Source organism: Oncorhynchus masou, chromosome 27 (genome assembly GCF_036934945.1).
Source record: "Oncorhynchus masou masou isolate Uvic2021 chromosome 27, UVic_Omas_1.1, whole genome shotgun sequence".
NCBI lineage: Eukaryota > Metazoa > Chordata > Actinopteri > Salmoniformes > Salmonidae > Oncorhynchus > Oncorhynchus masou.
Window position 1 is genome coordinate 55,928,222 of NC_088238.1, and position 20,165 is coordinate 55,948,386.

Sequence of the window (20,165 nt, forward strand, 5' to 3'; positions counted from 1 at the left end):
CTGGACGTACATGTAGTGTGGTCTCTTTATCTCTCTCTCTGTGTGTGTCTCCTACTGCAGTGTGTATTGCATCGGGGACCAAGGTGGCCCTGTTCAACCGGTTGCGGTCCCAGACGGTCAGCACGCGCTACCTCCATGTGGAGGGGGGGAACTTCCACGCCAGCTCCCAGCAATGGGGTGCCTTCTACGTTCACCTGTGTGAGTGTGGCACACACACACACACACACTTCCACTGTAAAAATGTGTGTAAGGGTGTTTGCGTGTATGGGCAATGTATTTAATTTAAAAAAATCTTTATTTAACTAGACAAGTCAGTTAAGAAAAACATCTTATTTTACAATGACGCCCCACTATTCCCCGGTAGGCTAACTGCCTTGTTCAGGGGCGGAACGACATACTTTTACCTTGTCAGCTCGGGGATTCAATCTTGCTACCTTTCGGTTACTAGTCCAACGCTCTAACCACTAGGCTACCTGCCGCCCCAAATGGGTAATGTATGTGTGTATCGGGAAGCTTTCAAACCCCTTCACCTTTTCCACATTTTGTTATGTTACAGCCTTATTCTAAAATTGCATTTTATTCCCTCATCAATCTACACACAATACCCCATAATGAAAAATATTACTCAGTACTTTGTTGAAGCACCTTTGGCAGCAATTACAGCCTCGAGTCTTCTTGGGTATGAAGCTACAAGCTTGGCACACCTGTATTTGGGGAGTTTCTCTCATTCTTCTCTGCAGATCCTCTCAAGCTCTGTCAGGTTGGATGGGGAGCGTCACTGCACTGCTATTTTAAGGTCTCTACAGAGATGATCGATCGGGTTCAAGTCCAGGCTCTGACTGGGCCACTCAAAGACATTCAGAGACTTGTCCCGAAGCCACTCCTGTGTTGTCTTGGCTGCCTGCTTAGTGTCGTTGTCCTGTTGAAGGTGAACCTTCGCCCCCAGTCTGAGTTCCTGAGTGCTCTGGAGAAGGTTTCCATCAAGGATCTCTCTGTATTTTGCTACGTTCATCTTTCCCTCGATCCTGACCAGTTTCCCAGTCCCTGCTACTGAAAAACATCCTCTCAGCATGATGCTGCCACCACCATGCTTCACTGTAGGGATGGTGCCAGGTTTCCTCCAGAAGTGATGCTTGGCATTCAGGCCAAAGAGTTCAATCTGATTGGTGAAGTGCTGCAGAGAAGGTTGTTCTTCTGGAAGGTTCTCCCATCTCCACAGAGGAACTCTGAAGCTCTGTCAGAGTGACCATTGGGTTTTTGGTCACCTCCCTGACCAAGGCCCTTCTCCCTGATTGCTCAGTTTGGCCGGGAGGCCAGCTCTTGGAAGAGTCTTGGTGGTTCCAAACTTCTTCCATTTAAGAATGATGTTCTTGGGGACCTTCAATGCTGCAGACATTTTTTGGTACCCTTCCCCAGATCTGTGCCTCGACACAATCCTGTCTCTGAGATCTACGGACAATTCCTTCGACCTCATGACTTGGTCTTTGCCCTGACATGCACTGTCAACTGTGGGACCTTATATAGACAGGTGTTTGCCTTTCCAAATCATGTCCAATCAATTGAATGTACCAAAGGTGGACTCCAATCAAGTTGTAGAAACATCTCAAGGATGATCAATGGAAACAGGATGCACCTGAGCTCAATTTTGAGTCTCATAGAGAAGGGTTTGAATAATTATGTAAATAAGGTGTTTCTGTTTTTTTGTTTTTTATAAATGTGCAAAAAATTCTTACCTGTTTTTGCTTTGTCATTATGGGGTATTGTGATGTCATTATGGGGTATTGTGATGTCATTATGGGGTATTGTAATGTCATTATGGGCTATTGTGATGTCATTATGGGCTATTGTGATGTCATTATGGGCTATTGTGATGTCATTATGGGGTATTGTGTGTAGATTGAGGACATTTGTTTATGTCATTCATTTTAGAATAAGACTAATGTAACAACACTTGATAAAGTCAAGCGGTCTGAATATTTTCTGATTCCACTGTAAATGTAAATGACAATACCATGCTTTGTTTTAAAGTGGATTGTTGAGAGGCCTGACGTTACATTTCCACCATACCACTGAGTATAAAGAATAGGATGTGCTATTGCAACAAAAGATGACTGTTGTGTGTCCTGTTCCCTAGTGGATGACGAAGAGTCTGAAGGAGAGGAGTTCACTGTGAGAGATGGCTACATCCACTATGGACAGACGGTCAAACTGGTCTGCTCTGTCACCGGGATGGCCCTGCCACGCCTGGTACTAGCCACCACCTCACTCTCTTTTACATCTGTTTCTCCTCTCTCCATGTTTCTCTCCTCTCTCAATGTTTCTCTCCTCTCTCAATGTTTCTCTCCTCTCTCAATGTTTCTCTCCTCTCTCAATGTTTCTCTCCTCTTTCAATGTTTCTCTCCTCTCAATGTTTCTCTCCTCTTTCAATGTTTCTCTCCTCTTTCAATGTTTCTCTCCTCTTTCAATGTTTCTCTCCTCTCAATGTTTCTCTCCTCTCTCAATGTTTCTCTCCTCTTTCAATGTTTCTCTCCTCTTTCAATGTTTCTCTCCTCTCAATGTTTCTCTCCTCTCTCCATGTCTCCATGTTTCTCTCTTCTCTCCATGTATCTCTCTTCTCTCCATGTTTCTCTCCCCTCTCAATGTTTCTCTCCCCTCTCAATGTTTCTCTCCTCTCAATGTTTCTCTCCTCTCTCCATGTCTCCATGTTTCTCTCTTCTCTCCATGTATCTCTCTTCTCTCCATGTTTCTCTCCCCTCTCAATGTTTCTCTCCCCTCTCAATGTTTCTCTCCTCTCAATGTTTCTCTCCTCTCTCCATGTCTCCATGTTTCTCTCCTCTCACCATGTTTCTCTCTCCATGTATCTCTCCTCTCTCCATGTTTCTCATAGAACTCTTTATTTGTGTCTTGTATGTCTTTTTCATGTTAATATTCTCACTATTTCTCTTTATTACCAACACAATAATGATGTTATTTGTACACTGAGCTCTGAGCAACTAAACCCTAAACACCAGCCTGTCTGTGTGTGTCAGATCATCCGTAAGGTGGACAAGCAGACGGCCTTGTTGGATGCAGACGACCCCGTCTCCCAGCTGCACAAGTGTTCATTCTACCTGAAGGACACAGAGCGGATGTACCTGTGCCTTTCCCAAGAGAGGATCATCCAGTTTCAAGTGAGTGAGACACCACCCTCCATTACGCTTTGAGACCAACTTCATTATGCTTTGAGACTACCTTCATTACGCGTTGAGACCACCTCCATTACGCTTTGAGACCACCTCCATTACGCTTTGAGACACCACCCTCCATTACACGTTGAGACCAACTTCATTATGCTTTGAGACTACCTTCATTACGCGTTGAGACCACCTCCATTACGCTTTGAGACCACCTCCATTACGCTTTGACACCACCCTCTATTACACGTTGAGACCAACTTCATTATGCTTTGAGACTACCTTCATTACGCTTTGAGACCACCTCCATTACACTTTGAGACACCACCCTCCATTACACGTTGAGACCACCTCCATTACACGTTGAGACCACCTCCATTACACGTTGAGACTACCTCCATTACACGTTGAGACTACCTCCATTACACGTTGAGACTACCTCCATTACACGTTGAGACTACCTCCATTACACGTTGAGACTACCTCCATTACGCGTTGAGACTACCTTCATTACGCGTTGAGACCACCTCCATTACACGTTGAGACCACCTCCATTACACGTTGAGACTACCTCCATTACGCGTTGAGACCACCTCCATTACACGTTGAGACTACCTCCATTACGCGTTGAGACTACCTCCATTACGTGCTGAGACTACCTCCATTACGCGCTGAGACTACCTCCATTACGCGTTGAGACTACCTCCATTACGCGTTGAGACTACCTCCATTACGTGCTGAGACTACCTCCATTACGCGTTGAGACTACCTTCATTACGCGTTGAGACTACCTCCATTACGCGTTGAGACCACCTCCATTACGCTTTGACCACCTTCATTACATGTTGAGACTACCTTCATTACACGTTGAGACTACCTTCATTACGCGTTGAGACCAACTTCATTACGCGTTGAGACCACCTCCATTACGCGTTGAGACCAACTTCATTACGCGTTGAGACCAATTTCATTACGCGTTGAGACCACCTCCATTACGCGTTGAGACCACCTCCATTACGCGTTGAGACCACCTCCATTACGCTTTGAGACCAACTTCATTACGCTTTGAGACCAACTTCATTACGCGTTGAGACTACCTTCATTAAGCGTTGAGACTACCTTCATTACATGTTGAGACTACCTTCATTACACGTTGAGACTACCTTCATTACACGTTGAGACTACCTTCATTACACGTTGAGACTACCTTCATTACATGTTGAGACTACCTTCATTACACGTTGAGACTACCTTCATTACACGTTGAGACTACCTTCATTACACGTTGAGACTACCTTCATTACGCGTTGAGACTACCTTCATTACACGTTGAGACTACCTTCATTACACGTTGAGACTACCTTCATTACACGTTGAGACTACCTTCATTACACGTTGAGACTACCTCCATTACGCGTTGAGACCACCTTCATTACACGTTGAGACTACCTTCATTACACGTTGAGACTACCTTCATTACACGTTGAGACTACCTTCATTACACGTTGAGACTACCTTCATTACATGTTGAGACCACCTTCATTACGCGTTGAGACCACCTTCATTACGCGTTGAGACCACCTTCATTACGCGTTGAGACCACCTTCATTACGCGTTGAGACTACCTTCATTGCACGTTGAGACTACCTTCATTGCACGTTGAGACTACCTTCATTGCACGTTGAGACTACCTTCATTACACGTTGAGACTACCTTCATTACATGTTGAGACTACCTTCATTACATGTTGAGACTACCTTCATTACACGTTGAGACTACCTTCATTACACGTTGAGACTACCTTCATTACATGTTGAGACTACCTTCATTACACGTTGAGACTACCTTCATTACACGTTGAGACTACCTTCATTACACGTTGAGACTACCTTCATTACACGTTGAGACTACCTTCATTGCATGTTGAGACTACCTTCATTACACGTTGAGACTACCTTCATTACACGTTGAGACTACCTTCATTACATGTTGAGACTACCTTCATTACATGTTGAGACTACCTTCATTACACGTTGAGACTACCTTCATTGCATGTTGAGACTACCTTCATTACATGTTGAGACTACCTCCATTACGCGTTGAGACTACCTTCATTACACGTTGAGACTACCTTCATTACACGTTGAGACTACCTTCATTGCATGTTGAGACTACCTTCATTACATGTTGAGACTACCTTCATTACACGTTGAGACTACCTTCATTACATGTTGAGACTACCTTCATTACATGTTGAGACTACCTTCATTGCACGTTGAGACTACCTCCATTACGCGTTGAGACCACCTTCATTACGCGTTGAGACCACCTTCATTACGCGTTGAGACCACCTTCATTACGCGTTGAGACCACCTTCATTACGCGTTGAGACCAACTTCATTACGCGTTGAGACTACCTTCATTACGCGTTGAGACTACCTTCATTACACGTTGAGAATAAATTGACTCCATATTTGCAGTAACCAATCAGAATGATCTTGTGAGAAAATGTATTCTTGGATGGTGAACATTAGTTGGTTCTTAAGGTAATACCCAGTTTACAATCTTCAAATTCTCCCGAGTGGTGCAGGTGTCTAAGGAACTGCATCTCAGTGCAAGAGACGACACTACAGTCCCTGGTTCGAATCCAGGCTGAATCACATCCGGCCGTGTTTTGGAGTCCCTTAGGGCAATTGCAATTGGCCCAGCTTCGTCTGGGTTTGGCCTGGGTAGGCCGTCATTTGTAATTAAGAATTTGTTCTTAACTGACTTGCCCAGTTAAATAAAGGTAAAATAATAATAAAAAAATATATATATCCCATGTCAGTGCTCTGTGCTGGTCCCCGTTGCTGGATTTATTCACAGTCTTTGTTTTGCTAAGAGGTTATTCTTCCCCTTTTGGATTCCATCTTCGATAGATGACGGATTAGAGTGAGTTAATATAGCGTTACGGTGATAGGCTCCTTGTGGAGGTGTTATCTCTACATCAGAGATCACCATAGAAACAACTAAACCAAGATTCATAACACACAGCTATGTTCATTTATTTATCGATCTATATCTGAAATATGGTGAAGCGCTAGCAGCTCCCTTTAACTTGTGTGTCTGTCTGTCGGTGTGTGTCTGTCGGTGTGTGTCTGTCGGTGTGTGTCTGTCGGTGTGTGTCTGTCGGTGTGTGTCTGTCGGTGTGTGTCTGTCGGTGTGTGTCTGTCGGTGTGTGTCTGTCGGTGTGTGTCTGTCGGTGTGTGTCTGTCGGTGTGTGTCTGTCGGTGTGTGTCTGTCTGTGTGTGTCTGTCTGTGTGTGTCTGTCTGTGTGTGTCTGTCTGTGTGTCTGTGTGTGTCTGTGTGTGTCTGTGTCTGTGTGTCTGTCTGTCTGTGTGTGTGTCTGTCTGTGTCTGTCTGTCTGTGTGTCTGTCTGTGTGTGTGTCTGTCTGTGTGTGTGTCTGTCTGTGTGTGTGTCTGTCTGTGTGTGTGTCTGTCTGTGTGTGTGTCTGTCTGTGTGTGTGTCTGTCTGTGTGTGTGTGTGTCTGTCTGTGTGTGTGTCTGTCTGTGTGTGTGTCTGTCTGTGTGTGTGTCTCTCTGTGTGTGTGTGTGTGTGTGTGTGTGTGTCTGTGTGTCCCCCAGGCCACTCCATGCCCAAAGGAACCAAACAAAGAGATGATCAACGACGGAGCGTCCTGGACAATCATCAGCACAGACAAGGCTGAGTACACCTTCTACGAGGGCATGGGCCCGGTCCACTCGCCTGTCACCCCCGTGCCTGTGGTCGAGAGCTTACAGGTTAGAGAGGGACACACACAGGCCACATCCACACTCCATTCCTATTATAAACAGCAACTTGTTCCTCTTGCAGTGCTCTAAACAAACACCCTTTAGTCCCTTTACCAGATTCCATCTCTTCCTCTGTCAACAACACAAAACCATTTATGCTTTTGTTGTATTGTGTGTGTGTGTGTGTGTGTGTGTGTGTGTGTGTGTGTGTGTGTGTGTGTGTGTGTGTGTGTGTGTGTGTGTGTGTGTGTGTGTGTGTGTTTAGCTAAACGGGGGTGGGGATGTGGCCATGCTGGAGCTGACGGGACAGAACTTCACCTCAAACCTGAGGGTCTGGTTCGGAGACGTGGAGGCAGAGACCATGTACAGGTACTGAGACACACCTCGCCGCTCCTCTCAACTGTGGCCTGGCTCAATACGCCGGTGCAAAATTATGCTACATTCCCCAAAATGTTCAAGATTGTCCTGTCAACCAGACAGAATACTGTAGCTTGACCAGGCAGAGTACTGTAGCTTGACCAGGCAGAGTACTGTAGCTTGACCAGACAGAGTACTGTAGCTTGACCAGGCAGAGTACTGTAGCTTGACCAGGCAGAGTACTGTAGCTTGACCAGACAGAATACTGTAGCTTGACCAGACAGAGTACTGTAGCTTGACCAGGCAGAGTACTGTAGCTTGACCAGGCAGAGTACTGTAGCTTGACCAGGCAGAGTACTGTAGCTTGACCAGACAGAATACTGTAGCTTGACCAGGCAGAGTACTGTAGCTTGACCAGACAGAATACTGTAGCTTGACCAGACAGAGTACTGTAGCTTGACCGGGCAGAGTACCGTAGCTTGACCGGGCAGAGTACCGTAGCTTGACCGGGCAGAGTACCGTAGCTTGACCGGGCAGAGTACCGTAGCTTGACCGGACCTAATGCCGTAGCTTGACCGGGCAGAGTGCCGTAGCTTGACCGGGCAGAGTGCCGTAGCTTGACCAGGCAGAGTGCCGTAGCTTGACCGGGCAGAGTACCGTAGCTTGACCGGACCTAATGCCGTAGCTTGACCGGACAGAAAGGATTTAGAATCAGAAACACCACTTCATTCTACTAAAGTCAAACTGAAACGGCCTCAAACGATGAATTTGTTTTATCTATGAGATACACCTTTCTGGGGAGAGGGGAAGGGGGTGTTCCTACTCAGTCTGACCTTGTTCCTCATTATAATCTCTATATGAGTACTAACCAGGGGATAACCCAGACAGATTACAGCCGTGCTTTGATCCAAGTCAAAGCAATGTTCTGCTAATGAGTACCAACTGAACAAACGTGAATTCAATTTAGGCTCAGATATTTTCAAAGCACACCCTTTAGGCTATGCCAAACATTCTTCAAAAGGTACTGTTTTTCCTTTTTGATGTCGAATTTTCTAGATGAATTAGCGATCCCAGTGTTTATGTCTGCCACCCATGGAGGTAGAGAAGAGAGGTCTTTAGATCAGATGAAAGAGCTCCATGGTTTAATCTGTAATAAACGGTAGGATTCACCCTGGATTTAAAACCCCGCTGGGAGAAGCCGGGTGTGAAACGTTTAGGTTGTCTTCTGCAGAATGGTGTGTAAGTGGCCCTAATGTTCACTGAGAACGCCACGATCCCCATTTGACCTATTTGTGTGAGATGTGTGTATCGTAGTGAGATTTTACAGGACTGTTTTTGTAGTCGCCAATCATAGACACTGTGGAAAACACAACCCTTGCATAGTGCTTGATGGTTCCACATTATCAGTGGTGTATACTTGTCATTTGTTCAAATCCTGCTCGAAGGACCATGAAAGACAATACTCAAGCAACGTGGGATCTTTACATAACTGACCGTTCTTTTTGTTTCTTTAGTCAACAGTGAGGTCGGCACACTGTGAGCGATTCAACCCAAATAGCGAGAGTCAAGCCTGTCTGATTCTCTCCTCTCTGCTTGCTGGTGTAGGTGTGCGGAGAGCATGCTGTGCGTGGTTCCCGACATCTCTGCCTTCCGCCAGGGCTGGCGCTGGGTACGTCAGCCAGTGCAGGTTCCCGTCACGCTGGTGCGGAATGACGGCATCATCTACTCCACCACGCTCACCTTCACCTACACGCCGGAGCCTGGGCCGCGGCCACACTGCAACGCCGCCGGAGCCATCCTAAGGGCGGGCAGCGACCGCCTTTTAACGGCGAGCAGCAACAGCGCTAACAACAGCGACGCTAACAACAGCTACGGCCCCAACAACGCAGGAGTCACATCCTCATCCACGGTTGCAGCCGTGGTGTCCTAACACACACACACACTTATACACACACACACACACATACACAATATGCCTCGAGAGCAAAATGTACCACATGGTAAAAAGACTATAAAGTAAAGTGACTCTCTAAAAGTGCTGCATATTGATTTGGGATTTCAAAAGAAGCTGAAATTGAAAATTGATCGGACGCAGAAAGGAGGAATTCAAAGATAGTTCCTATGTTAAAAGTTATCAACCAGCGGAAATAAGAGAAACTGTGTGAACTCCTCGCCGCTGCCCTCTTGTGATTCGCAAGGGACATGCCTGTCGGTTTACGGTGTTGGAGCTGTGTAATAGGGAGTTCCTATTGGCTCAGCGCGCCAGTGTCTTGAACGGAGACCACAACAACTATACATCCACCACATGTATAGGACGTTATAACTACAAGGTCGATTTTGTGCGCTTTTTTTACCCCCTCCCTCTGTTCATTTCCCCCCTCTTTTTTTTGTCTCGTTAGTCGTCTATGTTACTGTCAAGGGAGGAAATGTATTGTTGTTGGAGGGAGAGCGAGGAGTGGACATAGTGGGGACACAAACTGTCATGACGATGCCGTTGTTTTTGTGGACCAAGGATCTTGCATAAGCTTCAGTAAAGGCACATTTCACCTGTTTTGTATGAAACGTATAGTACACTTTTGTTACCAAATAGTTTCTATTCTCTTCCTCCGAGCTTTGGGCTTTTTTTATGTTGTCCAAATCCCGACCTGGCATGTGTATTATAGCTACCTTTACTTCTTGTCTCCATTAAATGCCTGCTTCTTTCGGTCTTTTTCGACAGAACGTTGAGTTTTTGATACTTTGCTAGTCTTTTGGATTTTTTTTATTATTTTTTTACCGAAACGATGGTTTGTTTGTGTTAGGGAGTAACCTCAGCCGGCCTCATTTTTTGTATTCTCATTGTTTTGTTTTTTAATGAAGTCTTTAAAAAGAAAAGCTTTAAGCAACGCCTCTGCCTTGCCTGCAATACTCTGTTCGCTACAAGCTACGTTTCCCTTTGGAAAGTACACTATGTCTCTTCATCACACATTGAGCCATGGTGACGTGAATTCTTCCATTTTTTTTAAAATTTAAAATGTAAAAAAAAAAAAAAAAAAAAACTGGACTTCCAGTTACAAAATAGTTTGTCATTTTCACATTTAATGAGTCTAGTCGTTGAAATAAAATGGTAGCCTGAGTACAGTAGTATTATTACAGTCAACTAAAATCATGTCACGTATCCAAAGTTGATATCCTGTTGCTGTGGAAGTGTCCAGCGACGTCGTCAGTCAGTCAGTATGTTGTGTTTCCAGGCCTTGGTGTCTTCCTGTGTATAGTTCTGGTGGCATTTAAAACTTTCGTTGGTTTTTAGAAAAACGAAAAGACAGACACTTCCAATTTGATGTGGCCTTTACCGCTCAGTTAAATGTCAAAGAGTAACATTACCCTTCCAACGACCTGCCCTTTTCATTTACGTAACTAGAACAAATCTGTGTGGGGGGAGGGAGGGGAGACAGACAGTCGGTCTTATCTCTGCTCGTTACGAGGTTGAAGATGACAAAGGGGATTCTAAGATCCCATAACTCTTTTCAACAATGGGTCCAGCTATGCTAGTTAGCAACGGCGCTAGTCCGATTGAGTTGTTTTGTTTTCTAACGCTGCCCAATAGAATTATTACGTTGTCTTAACCTGTAATACTTTTCACCTGGACTCGTTACAGGAAGTTGTTGCATTGAACAACATAACCCACAATGCTATCTTTGTGTCACTGCTTCAAAAACACACTGTCATACATACGACCAGCGTTCTGGGAGATTTGTTGTTTAAACAAACTCTGTTCAGTGTGAAAGTACAACACTTACAGCACCAGTCAAAGGTTTGGACACACCTACTCATTCAAGGGTTTTTCTTAATTTAAAAAAAAACTGTTTTCTACATTGTAGAATAATAGTGGAGACATCAAAACTATGAAATCACACATGGAATCATGTCGTAACCAAAACAGTATTTTATATTTGAGATTCTTCAAATAGCCACCCTTTGCCTTGATGACAGCTTTGGACACTCTTGGCATTCTCTCAACCAGCTTCATGAGGAATGCTTTTCCAACAGTCTTGAAGGAGTTCCCACATTGGCTGCTTTTTCTTCACTCTGCCGTCCAACTTATCCCAAACCAATTGGGTTGCGGTAGGGTGGTTGTGGAGACCAGGTCATCTGATGCAGCACTCCATCACTCTCCATTACACAGCCTGGAGGTGTATTGGGTCATTGTCCTGTTGAAAAACAAATCATAGTCCCACTAAGCGCAAACCAGATGGGATGACGTATTGCAGCAGAGATCATCCGTTCACCTGCTCTACGTCTCACAAAGACACGGCGGTTGGAACCAAATATCTCAAATTTGAACTCCAGACCAAAGAACATATTTCCACCAGTCTAATATCCATTGCTTGTGTTTCTCAGCCCAAGCAAGTCTCTTCTTCTTATTGGTGTCCTTTTAGTAGTGGTTTCTTTGCAGAAAATCAACCATGAAGGCCTGATTCACGTAGTCTCCTCTGAACAGTTGATGTTGAGATGTCTGTTACTTGAACTCTAAGGTGCAGTTAATTGCCGGTTTCTGAGGCTGGTAACTCTAATGAACTTCACCTCTGCAGCAGAGGTAACTCTGGGTTTTCTTTTCCATCCTGTTTGATGGTTTTTGTGACTTTCAAAGCTCTTTAAATTGTCTGCGTTGACTGACCTTCATGTCTTAAAGTAATGATGGTCTTTTACCAAATAGTCCTGTCTTCTGTATACCACCCCTAGCCTGTCACAACACAACTGATTGGCTCAAATGCATTAAAAGAGAAAGAAATTCCACAAATTAAGTTTTAACAAGGCACACCTGTTAATTGAAATGCATTCCAGGTGACTACCTCATGAAACTGGTTGAGAGAATGCTAAGAGTGCGTAAAGCTGTCATCAAGGCAAAGGGTGGATACTTTGAAGAATTTCAAATATATTTTGATTTGTTGAAAACTTTTTGGTCACTACATGTGTTTTTTTCATCGTTCTCACAATTATTCTACAATGTATAAAATAGTAAAAAAAAAAAATCTAGTCCAATTAAGTTGTTTTGTTTTCATGGTCAAGAAAAGCATCAGTTCTCACATTTTACTCAACAAGGAGAAGGCAGTTCTCTCTTACAGAGGTGGAATGTTGTTACATGCCTTTTTATAATCTGGACAAACGATTAACCTGGTAACAAAATCTGATGAAATACTCTCTTAACCTTGTGTGAAGCTTTTTGCAAATACTGTGTACATACTGTACTTGCAAGGGGTTTGTTTGTTTTCTTCCAAAAGCAGCTGTTTTTGGGGGGGTGGGGGGTTAATGAGCTCTGAACAATGTATGTATGTATCCTCTAATATGCCAAATGTCTTTTTATAACATAGATTTGTCATGCACTGCTAAACAGGACAGAGCGAGAAGCAGCTTTAAATAAAGGAAAAGACGTGTGGGAGGCGCCTTTCTCTGACACGCTCTGCCTTGAATACTCCTCAAGACGATTGGCTGGCTGCATTATGGAGTAGTAATGTTTCCCTCTCCTCTGTGTCTCTCTGTATCTACGTTTTTGACTTCACTCACTTAGCTCTGCACGCTTAACTTCGCTGCAGTCCCATTTCTTATCTTGTCCCCCTCACACATCCTTTCACACACACTCTGTCTCCATCTTTCTCTCTCTCTGTCTCTGTGTGTAATGTTCCATTAATGGTAAACAGAGGTGTCAGTCAGTGGTAGTATACTCAGCGATCGAAGGGTTTGCTGATGGTAGAAATCTGTGCAGTTTGTAACATTTTTAGCAATAACGTGAAACAAGGGGACTGTTTTTTTGATAACATTATGATTGGTTGTTTTGTTTTTTGTACATATTGAAATTCCATGTCATTTAAAGGGAAAAAAACAAGAAAAAAGTTGCTATATTGGCATATAAAAAAAAAAAACACAAGAAATAAAAAAGTGACAATTATGTGTGAAATTAACTGTCTTTATATGTATTTTACATTTTAGTATGCATACACATGGTAATAGCCTTGTAGGGGGCTGACCTTGCACTGCGAATAGACTGAATAGTCAATCTTTGATGCAACTCTACCTTCAGTTCAGAGGTTACCCACTGGGCAACTGATTAACTGATTAAATCAACGTTGTTTCAATGTAAGTGGTCACCGTATTGTGACGTGGCATCTCCACTAGATATAGAAAAGTATGTGAACACCCCTTTTGCTAACAGGCATATAAAATCGAGCACACTGACATGCAATCTCCATTGACAAACATTAGCAGTAGAGTGGTTTTACTGTGAAGAGCTCAGTGACTTTTCAACGTGGCACCGTCGTAGGATGCCACTTTTCCAACAAGTCAGTTCGTCAAACCTCTGCCCTACTGGAGCTGCCACGGTCAACTGTAATGGCTCTTATTGAGAAGTGGAAACGTCTAGGAGCAACAACGGAAGTGGTAGGCCACACAAGCTCACAGAACGGGAGTGCTGAAGCACGTAGCGCGTCTGTCCTCTGTTGTAACCCTCACTACCGAGTGCCAAACTGCCTATGGAAGCAACATCAGCAGTGGAAACACGTTCTCTTGAATGATGAATCACCTTTCACCATCTGGCAGCCCAATTGACGAATATGGGCTTGGGTAATGCCAGGAGAACACTACCTGCCCCAATGCATAGTGTCAACTGTAAAGTTTAGTGGAGGATGAATAATGGTCTGGGGCTGTTTTTCATGGTTCGGGCTTGGCCCTTTAATTCCAGTGAAGGAACATCTTAACGTGACAGCATACAGTGACATTCTAGATGATTATGTGCTTCCAACTTTGTGGCAACAGTTTGGGGAAGGCCCTTTCCTGTTTCATCATGACAATGCTCCCGTGCACAAAGCGAGGGTCATACAGAAATGGTTTGTTGAGAAGAACTTTGACTGGCCTGCACAGAGCCCTGACCACAAACCCATCGAACACCTTTGGGATGAATTGGAACGGCAACTGCGAGTCAGGCCTCATCGCCCAACACCAGTGCCCGACCTCACCAATGTTCTTATGGCTGAATGGAAGCAAGTCCCCGCGGAAATGTTCCAACATCTAGCGGGAAGCTGTCCCAGAAGAGTGGAGGCTGATATAGTAGCAATGTTCCAACATCTAGCTGGAAGCTGTGCCAGAAGAATGGAGGCTGATATAGTAGCAATGTTCCAACATCTAGCGGGAAGCTGTCCCAGAAGAGTGGAGGCTGATATAGTAGCAATGTTCCAACATCTAGCAGGAAGCTGTGCCAGAAGAGTGGAGGCTGATATAGTAGCAATGTTCCAACATCTAGCGGGAAGCTGTCCCAGAAGAGTGGAGGCTGATATAGTAGCAAAAGGGGGACCAACTCCAATTAATCACCATGAGTTTGGCATGAGATGTTTTACAGTTAAGTTGCAACCACAGGATTGTCATCATGGTAACCAATTTTCAACAGACCAACCTTGTATAAAATATGTTCAAGATCATATCCACTATCAGCAAAACGCAATAGTCTGGGCAGCACCTCCAACTGGAGAGCTGTGGCCGTCTACAGCACCTCCAACTGGAGAGCTGGGCCGTCTACAGCACCTCCTTCTGGAGAAATGGGGCCGTCTGCAGCACCTCCTACAGGAGAGATGGGGCCGTCTACAGCACCTCCTACAGGAGAGATGGGGCCGTCTACAGCACCTCCTACCGGAGAGATGGGGCCGTCTGCAGCACCTCCTACTGGAGAGATGGGGCCGTCTGCAGCACCTCCTACTGGAGAGATGGGGCCGTCTGCAGCACCTCCTACTGGAGAGATGGGGCCGTCTACAGCACCTCCTACTGGAGAGATGGGGCCGTCTACAGCACCTCCTACTGGAGAGATGGGGCCCTCTACAGCACCTCCTACAGGAGAGATGGGGCCGTCTACAGCACCTCCTACAGGAGAGATGGGGCCGTCTACAGCACCTCCTACAGGAGAGATGGGGCCCTCTGCAGCACCTCCTACAGGAGAGATGGGGCCGTCTGCAGCACCTCCTACAGGAGAGATGGGGCCGTCTACAGCACCTCCTACCGGAGAGATGGGGCCGTCTACAGCACCTCCTACCGGAGAGATGGGGCCGTCTACAGCACCTCCTACCGGAGAGATGGGGCCGTCTACAGCACCTCCTACTGGAGAGATGGGGCCGTCTACAGCACCTCCTACTGGAGAGATGGGGCCAGCACCTCTACAGCACCTCCTACTGGAGAGATGGGGCCGTCTACAGCACCTCCTACTGGAGAGATGGGGCCGTCTACAGCACCTCCTACTGGAGAGATGGGGGAGAGATGGGGCGTCTACAGCACCTCCTACAGGAGAGATGGGGCCGTCTACAGCACCTCCTACTGGAGAGATGGGGCCGTCTACAGCACCTCCTACTGGAGAGAGGGGGCCCTCTACAGCACCTCCTACTGGAGAGAGGGGGCCCTCTACAGCACCTCCTACTGGAGAGATGGGGCCTCTACAGCACCTCCTACTGGAGAGATGGGGCCGTCTACAGCACCTCCTACTGGAGAGATGGGGTCCGCACCTCCTACAGGAGAGATGGGGCCGTCTACAGCACCTCCTACTGGAGAGATGGGGCCGTCTACAGCACCTCCTACTGGAGAGATGGGGCCGTCTACAGCACCTCCTACTGGAGAGATGGGGCCGTCTACAGCACCTCCTACTGGAGAGATGGGGCTACGTCTACAGCACCTCCTACTGGAGAGATGGGGCCGTCTACAGCACCTCCTACTGGAGAGATGGGGGGCACCTCCTACTGGAGAGATGGGGCCGTCTACAGCACCTCCTACTGGAGAGATGGGGCCGTCTACAGCACCTCCTACAGGAGAGATGGGGCCGTCTACAGCACCTCCTACTGGAGAGATGGGGCCGTCTACAGCACCTCCTACTGGAGAGAGGGGGCCCTCTACAGCACCTCCTACTGGAGAGGGGGCCGTCTACAGCACCTCCTACTGGAGAGGGGGCCCTCTACAGCACCTCCTACTGGAGAGATGGAGCCGTCTACAGCACCTCCTACTGGAGAGATGGGGCCCTCTACAGCACCTCCTACTGGAGAGATGGGGCCGTCTACAGCACCTCCTACAGTAGAGATGGGGCCGTCTACAGCACCTCCTACTGGAGAGATGGGGCCGTCTGCAGCACCTCCTACTGGAGAGAGGGGGCCCTCTGCAGCACCTCCTACTGGAGAGGGGGCCTCCTACAGCACCTCCTACTGGAGAGATGGGGCCGTCTACAGCACCTCCTACTGGAGAGGTGGCCCTCTACAGCACCTCCTACTGGAGAGAGGGGGCCCTCTACAGCACCTCCTACATTAGAGATGGGGCCCTCTACAGCACCTCCTACTGGAGAGGGGGCCCTCTACAGCACCTCCTACTGGAGAGAGGGGGCCCTCTACAGCACCTCCTACTGGAGAGATGGGGCCCTCTACAGCACCTCCTACTGGAGAGATGGGGCCGTCTACAGCACCTCCTACTGGAGAGATGGGGCCGTCTGCAGCACCTCCTACAGGAGAGATGGGGCCGCACCTCCTACTGCAGCACCTCCTACTGGAGAGATGGGGCCGTCTGCAGCACCTCCTACTGGAGAGATGGGGCCGTATACAGCACCTCCTACTGGAGAGATGGGGCCGCACCTCCTCTGGAGACAGCACCTCCTACTGGAGAGATGGGGCCGTCTACAGCACCTCCTACTGGAGAGATGGGGCCGTCTACAGCACCTCCTACTGGAGAGATGGGGCCGTCTACAGCACCTCCTACTGGAGAGATGGGGCCGTCTGCAGCACCTCCTACTGGAGAGAGGGGGCCGTCTGCAGCACCTCCTACTGGAGAGATGGGGCCGTCTGCAGCACCTCCTACTGGAGAGATGGGGCCGTCTGCAGCACCTCCTACTGGAGAGATGGGGCCGTCTGCAGCACCTCCTACTGGAGAGATGGGGCCGTCTACAGCACCTCCTACTGGAGAGATGGGGCCGTCTACAGCACCTCCTACTGGAGAGATGGGGCCGTCTACAGCTATCCCTTCGGTCTCCCATCCAGGGTTTTAACCAAAGCTCAGCTTGGATATTAGTCACTGACTATTACCAAATGTGCTATTATGAGAATGATTGTTGAGAAATCTCCACTCAATTGGTTCGCTGTTGCTATCGAAGTCATTCCAAAGGGTCGGTTCAACAGAGCAAATGAAATGTAACCATAGCCACCACTAGCTCACAATCAATGGGAGTGATAGGGGCATGTGAGAAAAACATCAAACCAAATATGTTGATTTCAGGTGATTTTGATTTGTTTTGTTTTTTCATGCTCTCATCAACCCCATTGATTGTTAGCTTGTGGCGGATAAGGTTAGCTGAAGTTTGTAGTGGCTGTTTAAAATAAGCTGATCCATGGATTACTGTTTCTCTTGGGCCATAGGCTCCTTTCAGGGTGAGGAAACATTTAAAATCAAGTTGTAAAATAGTGGACTACTCCTTCAAAGAATTGTATCAAATCAAACTGTATTTACTGTGCATTTTAAAGTGTATTTGAGTTAGTCCAGGCCTTTAAGTTGGATTCACGACTCCATTTGGACCAAAAATCTAACATGTTCATTATTAATTTGTAGACAAACTCTAATTAAAGCAAGACTTAGTAGCAAAGATGGATGCATCTCCTTCAAATGTTGATATTTGGTTGCGTTGACAACCAAACATAATTCAATACCACTTCCGCTATACTGTAAACAGCGTAATGTTAAGGTTATCTTACAAACTAATGTAACAGAATTTATTCAACCCTAAAATGAGTAACACATCAGTGGCCGCTTTTGATGTTACTGTAACATTTAAACATCTTATGTAAATCAGCCTGCAGGGTCACAGGTCTGTGGAAATCGTCACAATCAGCACAGAATCTCAAACGCCATTCATCATTTGCACCGTGTAGTATAATGTAATCTCAACTGCAATCCAGGTCACTTGGTTGTGCTGTTAGATAATGCGTTATCACTGTGCTTCAAGTTGTTTTCTAAATCAACAAAATGTCTGACATTTGCTATTCCCATTTGAACTTTGTTGTGGTTTTAAATGGTTGAAAGCGCAGTGAAAACACATTTATGTGACAACTATACCAAAAATCAGACATTCATTTGAATTTGAATTTGGTTGTGCTTTAGATGGTGCTTTTAGCATAGTGATAGCCAAAAGTTTGGGAATTCAACAATGTGTTGTCTTTTTGAGTGGGTTGAATATAGGAATCTCATTGATCAACGTATCTATTAAACATATTACCCAATTCTCCACATTGAAATGACGTGGTGTGTTTATGCTTCTCAGAAGCCTCATGTCGAAGAAGAAGACCACACTGGCCCTCCCAGTGTAATCCATCAGCACATCTCTCTGCTGTAGCTCCTGACTCAGAGATTTGAACCCCCCCACACACACAGACACAGACACCAGCACGTAGCATAGCAGAGCATAAATGCATTCTGACATTCTCATACAACACTACAGACTTTTTAATATTTCATTTCCTTTTTTTTTGGTAATGCATCCCATGCACTTTACAGAACAATTTCCCTTCGAGAGCAACACAAAAAAAATACTCCAATTAACAGTGACATGACGATACAATACAACAAAGAGGAGAAAACAACACAATTTGCTACATTTGTGCTGCAGTGTATTTAACAACCCAAGTCAACAGAGACCAGGTGTGATATGCTTGACAGGTAATGCTGGGAAAGGTCCTTTTGAAGTAGTGGGACAGACAGGTGCACAGAGTCCCACACCACGATAAGGCCACAGTCGTGTCACTTACAATAAATAGTACACTCGGTACAACGATAAAAGATGACTGAGTCAAGGACAAGAAAACACAGCTTTTTTTTGTGTGTGTGCCCATGGGGATGACACTATGCTAGGAATGTGTTTCAGAGCATGACAAGGCCAGGGATGGTAACGATAAGTCCAGATGTATTTACACGTATGGGCATATTTGTGTGTCACACTGCCTGTAAAAAGGAGTCAGAGGTATGGGAAGTTATTAATGTCTTGTGGAACGTGGTGTCATCATTGGGCTGTGGTTTGTGCCTTTCAAGTCCCTGACAAGAATGTGTAGAGAGGGAATATTATGTAGAGAGGGAGAAAAAACACACACACACACACACACACACACACACACACACACACACACACACACACACACACTCAAGGGTCAGCCAGGGTTCATCCTTTCAACATGCTCATGGAGATCTTACATGGCTCTGAAAAAGCTGCTTGGACGTTCCTCTGGGATCATCTGGTCAACGTCAACTCAAGACAACAAGGGTGCTGCTTTTCCCCGTGGGTGATTCAGGAGAGGAGGAGGGGTTACGTGAAGAGACACCGTGACGATTGTACACATCATGGGTGTTTGAGGTGACTGTCTGTGTGGAGGAACAGCATTGAATGTTAACCTCATGGCTGTCGTCATAAACTAGCCATGTTTTCTCACGGTCCCTATTAAAGAAGCATTTAGGGTCCTGTACGTCATAAAGAGGTATATCAGGTGCCAACGTTCCTCAGTACAGTTTGTTTACCGATACTTATTTAAATTCATAACCTTCTCCTTGTTGAAAACCTTGGCTGATTATTCCATTTCTCCATTTCATGTAGTCAACATGCCATCGTTTGATTGTCCTTTCTTTGTAATGACACCAAGTATATCAGCAACCTATTGTCTGAGATTATCTTCATACATACATGTCCACTTTCACAAGAATGGTGACTTTAAAAGTTGAAAGCAGGCATGCATGACCTCATCAGAGACCGAAAGCTCAATGTACAGTGTGTGTGTGTTGGGGGGGGGGTGCTGCATGACCACTTACTCATTCTGATTGGTCAATGATGGAGAAAGGAAG

General features: G+C 46.0%; 1 protein-coding gene across 1 annotated transcript in view; it reads left to right on the forward strand.

Moving 5' to 3' along the window:
• The window catches only part of rbpjb (recombination signal binding protein for immunoglobulin kappa J region b), an 87,391-nt gene extending 74,155 nt beyond the window's left edge, over positions 1 to 13,236 (forward strand). Inside the window, exons 6-11 of the mRNA XM_064940771.1 lie at positions 61 to 198; positions 2,135 to 2,247; positions 3,030 to 3,170; positions 6,798 to 6,953; positions 7,210 to 7,313; positions 8,907 to 13,236. Coding sequence (XP_064796843.1) covers positions 61 to 198; positions 2,135 to 2,247; positions 3,030 to 3,170; positions 6,798 to 6,953; positions 7,210 to 7,313; positions 8,907 to 9,231 — 977 coding nt within the window. The 3' untranslated portion in view covers positions 9,232 to 13,236. The remainder of the gene's footprint in view (positions 1 to 60; positions 199 to 2,134; positions 2,248 to 3,029; positions 3,171 to 6,797; positions 6,954 to 7,209; positions 7,314 to 8,906) is intronic.
• The last annotated feature ends 6,929 nt before the right edge of the window (positions 13,237 to 20,165 follow it).